General features: G+C 52.6%; 1 protein-coding gene across 1 annotated transcript; it reads left to right on the forward strand.

Annotated features, from left to right (window-relative positions):
* Positions 1-5910: 5910 nt before the first annotated feature.
* LOC139250438 (transcription factor 7-like 2) lies at positions 5911-6539 on the forward strand (the record flags this gene model as incomplete). The annotated part of the gene is made up of 3 exons (XM_070872839.1): positions 5911-6136; positions 6260-6317; positions 6427-6539. Coding segments are annotated over exons 1-3 (354 nt in total), but the record flags the coding sequence as incomplete, so codon positions are not given.
* Between the last annotated feature and the right edge of the window lie 1767 nt (positions 6540-8306).

An 8306-nucleotide genomic window follows, 5' to 3' on the forward strand; every position in this document is an offset into this window, starting at 1 on the left:
TGCTATTCGCCTCAACCACTCACTGTCCCACTCTCTGGGTAAAGAAGTTTCTCCTGAATTCCTGATTGGATTTATTAGTGACTATCTTATATTTATACCCTCAGTTTTTGTCTCCCCCACAAGTGGAACCATCTTCTCTGCACCTACCCTGTCGTCACCCCTCAGCTTTCTCTTTTCTAGAGAAAAGAGCCCCAGCCTGGTCAGTTTTTTCTGATAGTTATTCTGCGAGCATCCCTAGTCTGTTCTGCGAGCATCCCTAGTCTGTTCTGCCTGCATCCCTAGTCTGTTCTGCCTGCATCCCTAGTCTGTTCTGCCTGCATCCCTAGTCTGTTCTGCCTGCATCCCTAGTCTGTTCTGCCTGCATCCCTAGTCTGTTCTGCCTGCATCCCTAGTCTGTTCTGCCTGCATCCCTAGTCTGTTCTGCGAGCATCCCTAGTCTGTTCTGCGAGCATCACTAGTCTGTTCTGCTTGCATCCCTAGTCTGTTCTGCCTGCATCCCTAGTCTGTTCTGCCTGCATCCCTAGTCTGTTCTGCCTGCATTCCTAGTCTGTTCTGTGAGCATCCCTAGTCTGTTCTGCCTGCATCCCTAGACTGTTCTGCCTGCATCCCTAGTCTGTTCTGCCTGCATCCCTAGTCTGTTCTGCGAGCATCCCTACTCTGTTCTGCCTGCATCCCTAGTCTGTTCTGCGTGCATCCCTAGTCTGTTCTGCGTGCATCCCTAGTCTGTTCTGCGAGCATCCCTAGTCTGTTCTGCGTGCATCCCTAGTCTGTTCTGCGAGCATCCCTAGTCTGTTCTGCGAGCATCCCTAGTCTGTTCAGCGTGCATCCCTAGTCTGTTCGGATCTGACACCTTCACAAAAACGGATGTCCTTTTGTAAATCAGAACTCCCCTTGTTTAAAAATTCATGTCGAACGAAGTGCAGAAGCCCAGCTGAACGAGAACCACCCAGGTGACTGCAACAGAGAGCTGGAGAACATCAAAGGCCCCAAGAGCTCAATTAACAGTCCCACACTCCAATATTGTGCTGCTATACAATAATACTAAACACTAAACACGCTCTCTTCGAAACAGTTTGTCTTTGTGCATTTCCTGTTTACAAACTAACCTCGTACCTGTAACTCGCACTAAGACCCATTTACCCATCACCCCCTGTGCTCGCTGATCTACATTGCCTCCCGGTCCAGCAACGCCTCAACGATAAAATTCTCAACCTTGTTTTCAAATCCCTCCATGGCCTCGCCCCTCCTTATCTCTGTAACCTCCTCCAACCGTACATCCCTCCGAGATCTCTGCACTCCTCCAATTCTGGCCTCTTGAGCAACCTGAGTTTCATCGCTCCACCATCGGCGGCTATGCCTTCAGGTGCCTGGGCCCAATGCTCTGGAATTCCCTCCCTAAACCTTGCTGCCTCACTACCTCTCTCTCCTCCATTAAAAGGCTCTTTAAAACCTACCTGTTGTTTAAGATATTAATGTCATATTAATGCATTATTTTAATGTATTATATAAACGTGTTATATTATTGTGAGATATTAATCTGTTATATTGCTGAGAGGTGATCTAATAGAGGTCTTTAAAATTATGAATGGTTTCGATAGTGGATACAGAGAGAATGTTTCCATTTGTGGAGAAGGGCATAACTAGGGGCCATCAATATAAGACAGTCACCAAGAAATCCAATGGGGAATTCACAAGAAACCTCCTTACCCAGAGAGTGTGGAACTTGCTGCCACAGGGAGGGGTTAAGGCGAATAGTATCGATGTATTTAAGGGGTGGCTGGACAAGCATATGAGGGAGAAGGGAATAGAGGGTTATGGTGATAGATTTAGATGAGGAAAGACGGGAGGGGGCTCGAGTGGAGCATAAACGTCAACATGGACTGGTTGAGCCGAATGGCCTGTTTCATTGCTGTATGTCCTTTATAATTCTATGTATATTAATCTTAGAATCGTAGAATGATACAGCACAGAGGAGGCCATTCAGCCCATCGTGGCTGTGCTGACTCTTTGAAACAGTGCTCCAATTAGACTCACTTACCTGCTCTTTCCCCGTGGTCTTGTCAGTTTTTTGCTTTCCCTATTGATAGTTACTATTGAATCTGCTCCCACCGCCCTTTCAGGCAGCACGTTCCAGATCACAAAAACTCGCTGCATAAAATAAATTCTCCTCGTCTTCCCCCTCTGGTTCTTTGGGCGATGGAGGAGAAGGGACCCGATCAAAGGTCAGTCTCGGATTCTTTTTTGTGGGCCCCAGAGGAGCAGGAATGAACCTCAAAAATAATCTGGGCCCCGCCCCCCGCTCTCCGTGATCGCCACCCAGCCCCTGCTCAGTGTGAAAGAGTGGGAAAGTGAGAAGGAGAATAAAAGAGAGGAAGAGTGGAATGACGAGAAAAAGAGGGAATGAAAAAAAAAGAGATACAGTGAAAGAGCGAAGAGTGAAACAGAGCGCAGGAGAGGGAGAGAGGGAGAGTGATAGAGAGAAAGAGGGAGAGTGAAAGAAAGAGAAGGAGTGTGTGAGAGAGAGAGAGAAAGAGATAGAGAAGAGAGTGAAATGCAGAGAATTAATGAGCAAAAGGAGCTTGTTAATACGGAAATCAGAAGCAGGAGAGTGAAGTGTATGAGGGCAGCGTCAAACTCAGCAATGGGGACCTGACATTGAGTGTCGTCTGACTGGTGGAGATAGGTCTGGCCTCACAGCATCCTGCATAACAAGGGACCGACGCAGAGCTCCAAACATCCTGGCCTGAGATATCTTTCAAACCTTGAGCTTTATCCAGTTGAACTGAAGAAATGTATGAAAGCATGAAATATTCATCATTCACAGCTTTTGCTGAATAAATTAAAGGGAAATATTTTCTTTCCCTTCAGCGAAGAGTTATTCTTTTTGCACTGAAGGCTGTTCCAAAGTTAGCAGCGTGTGTGGGGAGGGCCAGAGGTCAAGTTGTGAGGAGTAGTGAATGAAGCCTCTACTCTGAAGTGTCAGCTGTGGCTCAGTGGGTCGCACTCTCCCCTCCGAGTCAGAAGGTCTTGAGTTCGAGTCCCACTCCAGAGACTTCAGCCCATAATCTAGGTTGACACTCCCAGTGCAGCACCAAAGGAGAGCTGTACTGTCAGAGGCGCCGTCTTTTGGATGAATGATAAACCAAGGGCCCATGTAATGTCCAAGGTAATAAGCATCTTAGTTATCAAGATAGACTAAAAGAGTTGGGTCACTTTAGAAAAGCGAAGACTTAGAGGTGATCTGACTGAGGATGATGAAAGGAGCAGGGGCTGGGTGGCGATCACGGAGAGCGGGGGGCCAGATTATTTTTGAGGTTCATTCCTGCTCCTCTGGGGCCCACAAAAAATAATCCGAGACTGACCGTTGACTGGGTCTCTTCTCCTCCATCGCCCGAAGAACCAGGGGTCACAATCTCACATTATCTCACATTATGTAAGGCCAGATCTAGCTTAGACATAAGGAGGTGGTTCTTGTCCCAGAGAACAGTGCACCTCTGGAACAGGCTGCCCTCTCGTGTGGGGGACACTTTCACTCAATTCCTTCAAGCGGGAGCTGGATCTGCTTCCGGCTGAGATCACCTTGTACTGGAGATCAGTTCCTGGTAATGTTAATCAGGGTCAGGGTGATCTCCTGGACTCGTTTCCATCATCTAGATGGATCGGAGAGAAATTTCCCAAATTTACCCCCCAAATTGGGCTGGGTTTTTATCTGGTTTCTCGCTCTCTCCCAGGAGATCACATAGTTTTGGGTGGAGTGGGGTGTCTATATATTGTGACACACAAGGCATCACAGTTGTGTGGGACAGGCTGAATGGACCAGAAGGACTTCTCCTGTCCATCATGTTGATAATTCCGCTCTCTGCTTTGTGCAACACAGGAGGTTGCATTCCCCCTGTTGACAAACAGAACAAACCCGTTGGCTGGGACAAGTGTGTCAAGAATTTTTCCCTTGTTCCTCTCATACACATTTGGCTCCTATATGAGTTGGCCTTTACTAATGAGATTGTTTCCTGACCCTTGGACATGCTCATACTGAATGATTGCCTATTAGATCAGTTGGGATCAGTCATATTCAATTAGAAGGATATGTACAAGGCGAGATAAAGAGGGGTGGGAGGGGGCTCGTGTGGAGCATAAACCCCGGCATGGACCAGTTGGGCCAAATGGCCTTTTTCTGTGCTGTAACTTCTGTACAATAATCGTATAATTAAAGGATTGCCCTAAGTGGAAGAAGTGCATCTGGGAAGGCGCTGAGCACCTCGAGTATCATTGCCGAGAGCATGCAGAAACCAAGCGCAGGCAGTGGAAGGAGCCTGCGGCAAACCTGTCCCACCCACCCTTTCCCTCAACCACTGTCTGTCCCACCTGTGACAGAGTCTGTGGTTCTTGTATTGGATTGTTCAGCCACCTAAGAACTGATTTTTAGAGTGGAAGCAAGTCTTCCTCGATTCTGAGGGACTGATTATGATGATGAAAGGATGATAACCATTGATCAGTGATGGGAAGATAGATCTTCAGTGTTGAAGTCTCCACCATCAAAGAGAACTGTCAAGGTTGGTGAAGAATTGCTGGTGATAAAAGGGGAGCTTGGTTGGGAAGTCCTCCAAATGAGAGATTCCAGTCAGTGATAAGTAAAATTGTAACCCTCTGACTGCAATGAAACACAAGATTTCCTGCTGAATTCCAGAAGGGTTTCTGCTCTCCGAAAATCAGCAAGGAATGAGATCTAAAGTCTTTGTTCTTTTGGATTGAACGAGTATCGATTGAAATGATTCCTGGGATGGGGAGGGTTGTGGGTCCCTGCCTTCAGCGAGAGATGGTACGAGAACCCAATTCAGCCTCAGTCTCACTCACATCGGACAAGTTAAACAGGGATCAGTCAAGAGAATGTGCCACTGAATTGGGTGGAGAAAAGGGCAAAAAGTACCCTGGGTTATAAATGGGAGTGAGATGTGGAGGGGATCATTGTAAGGAGCGTGTGGTGTAGATAGAGATTGTCCAATGCACTGCGGTGTATATAGAGGGATTGGTCGAAGGGATGCGGTGTATATAGAGGGCTGGTCTAAGGGGTGCAGTGTATATAGAGGGCTGGTCTAAGGGGTGCAGTGTATATAGAGGGATTGGTCTGAGGGGTGTGGTGTATATAGGGGGATTGGTCTGAGTAGCATGTGTCTGTGTATTGATGTCTCGCCCTGTTACACTCGGTTTATGGAGCTGCCTGTCTCAGTGAGGCTCCGGTTGTCTTTCCCTCCGCTGGATGAGCCGCTGCGCGCAGAAAGTTGGGCAGAGACTCCGGGTGGAGGTTCCCCGGGCTCGGGTTGCAGAGCCCCGAGGGCAGGGGGCACTGATGGCCCCATGGCATGGGGGCTCCGGGAGGGGGGCACTGATAGCCCCATGGCCCGGGGCTTGCAGTGGGACACTGGGCCCCTGGGGGGGGGGCATTGATGGCCCCCAGGGCCCGGGGCTTGCAATGGGACACTGGGCCCCTGGGAGGGGGGGGCATTGATGGCCCCATGGCCCGGGGCTTGCAGTGGGACACTGGGCCCCTGGGGGGGGGGCATTGATGGCCCCATGGCCCGGGGCTTGCACTGGGCCCCTGGGGGGGGGGGGGCACTGATGGCCCCATGGCCCGGGGCTTGCAGTGGGACACTGGGCCCCTGGGGGGGGCACTGATGGCCCCCAGGGCCCCTGGGCTGTGGACAAGGCAGAGACTGCTGCTGAATATTCCGGGGGAAGGGGCTGGGGGCATTCCTGGGATCGTGTCCATTTCACGGCCAGTAGCCCCGCCCCGAGGGCTGCTGATTGGAGGGAGCTTGGCAAGTTCCATGTCCATCAATGTGTCAATCAGAGCGCGGCAAGGAGCGGGGAGAGAGAGAGAGAGGGAAGGGGGGAGAGAGAGAGAGAGAGAGAGAGCGCGCGCGCCAGTCCCGGTCCCGGTCCCGGTCCCGCGAACATGCCCCAGCTGAACGGTGGAGGCGATGACCTGGGGGCCACCGACGAGATGATCTCCTTCAAGGACGAGGGCGAGCAGGAGGACAAGAGCCCGGGCAGCGGCTCCGCCGAGCGGGACCTGGCCGATGTCAAGTCTTCGCTGGTCAATGAGACGGAGGATGTCGGCAGCTCCCCGGAGCCGGAGGTGAGGAGAGTGAGGGCGACCAGCCTCCCGGTGCCCGGTGCCCTTGCCTTCCCCTGGCCCCCCGGCCCCTCTGCCCCCCGCCCCCGCCCTCCCGCACACTTTAACAGCTCTTGTGTTTTGCAGGCGGAGCGCCGTGCCCAGCCCCGACAGGCGGACAAGCCCCGGGACTTCCCGCAGCAAGGTGAGCGCTCGCTGGCTGGCAGCTTTGCAATGTTCGGCTGCACGGAGAAAGTTTGATCAACTTTTCCCTTCTCTCTCTCTGTCCCTCGGCCATGTTCCCAAATTCCCAGTCAAAAGGCAAGATGGAGGTTTCTTCAAGGGAGCTGCTTACCCCTTCATCATGATCCCGGACCTGTCGGCTCCCTACCTCCCGAGCGGAGCCCTGTCTCCCGGTGCCCGGACGGTGAGTCCCAACTTTACTCAAACTTTTTCTCGCAAGTTGCTGCGGTCGGATTGTTTGTTGGGAGGAGGGGGTTGGATCCTGACGGAGGAGGGGGGCTTCCCCTTTTCCTATTCCTCTTCCCGTTTCCTTTTCCCATCGCCATCTTCCCACCCCCACCCCCCGAGCCTGGCCTCCCAGCCTTTTGTTCTGGGCTGTGACTGAGCCGGGATGGGCAGTCAGTCGCTCTGTGTCTCTCGCTCTTTCTCCCCTTCCCCCATTCGCTGCTCTTCACAACATTTGGCAAAGTTTGGCAGAAGTTTCTGAAGTTTGAACGGGCCCCACGGGCGTGTGGAACTTGCAAAAAGTGATGCCCTCAGAATCTGTTCCTCCAATCCACAGCCACAAACATCAGGAGCTGACCATCAAACACAAAGGATTGGGGTAGGGGGTGACACTAGGTGCCAAAGAGGTGGCACCGCCCCTCCAACTGAAGTTTCCCCTGGATTTAACTGCAGTCACTGTCTGGAAACACTCACTTCTCTTGCACCCTCTGGCCCCTTGCCCTCAGTGCCCTCTGTACCCTCCGCCCCCCTTACCCTCAGCGCTCTCTGCACCCTCCGCCCCCCCTTGTCCTCATCGCTCCACCCCCCCCTTGCCCTCAGCGCGCTCTGTCCGCCCCTCTTGCCCTCAGCCCTCTCTGTCTGCCCTCCACCATCAGCGCCTTCTGTCTGCCCTTCGCCCCCTTGCCCTCAGCGTCTTCTGTCTGCCCTCCACCATCAGCGCGTTCTACCTCTCTCGGTGTCTGTCTCCCCCTACTAGGTCACTATCTGGCTGTAATGTCTCCTCATCTCTCTGCCTGTATTCAGCAGTAGGAGTCACTGTAATTTTTGTTCCCTCTATCGTGACCCCTAGACTGAGTGCGCGCAAGCTGTGCCTCCTATATTTTCGGGATGAGTTAATCCCGTCCTGTGTGTCCTTGGAGTGTGTGTTGGATGGGACGTGATGCTGTGGCTACGCTGCAGTTTGGGCTTCCTGGTCGGGTTGGGTACAGGCTGGCAGGCCCCGCTATTGGCTCATGGCTGACAGTGCAGCACTGACCGTTTGTTCCTTCAACAACAAGTTGTATTTAAATAGTGCCCTGAACATCCCAAAATCTGAAACCGAGCCACATAATGAGATATTGGGACATGGGATGAAAACTTGTTCAGAGACTCGGTGCAAGTTAGGACACGGGGCAGCGAGTACAGAGGGTGATGGGTGAGTGGGACTGGGTGTGAGTTAGGACACGGGCAGTGAGCACAGGGGGTGATGGGTGAGCGGGACTCGGTGCGAGTTAGGACACGGGCAGTGAGCACAGGGGGTGATGGGTGAGCGAGACTTGGTGTGAGTTAGGACACGGGGCAGCAATCACAGGGGGTGATGGGTGAGCGGGACTCGGTGCGAGTTAGGATACGGGGCAGCGAGCACAGGGGGTGATGGGTGAGCGGGACTTGGTGCGAGTTAGGACACGGGGCAGCGTGCACAAGGGGTGATGGGTGAGCGGGACTCGGTGCGAGCACAGGGGGTGATGGGTGAGCGGGACAGTATGGGTTAGGGCACGGGGTAATGGGTGAGCGGGATGGGTGCGGGTTAGGATACGGGGCAGCAGTTTTGAATGAACTCAAAGTTATTGAGGATAGAACATGGGAGGCCAGCCAGGAGTGTGTTGGAATAGTGGTTGAAAACTCATCTCGGAGTCAAATATGGCACTCGGGTTGCGGAAGGTCTGGTTAAGCCTCAGATAGATGC

The sequence above is a fragment of the Pristiophorus japonicus genome, unplaced genomic scaffold, assembly GCF_044704955.1.
Source record: "Pristiophorus japonicus isolate sPriJap1 unplaced genomic scaffold, sPriJap1.hap1 HAP1_SCAFFOLD_372, whole genome shotgun sequence".
In the NCBI taxonomy this organism is placed as follows: Eukaryota; Metazoa; Chordata; class Chondrichthyes; family Pristiophoridae; genus Pristiophorus; species Pristiophorus japonicus.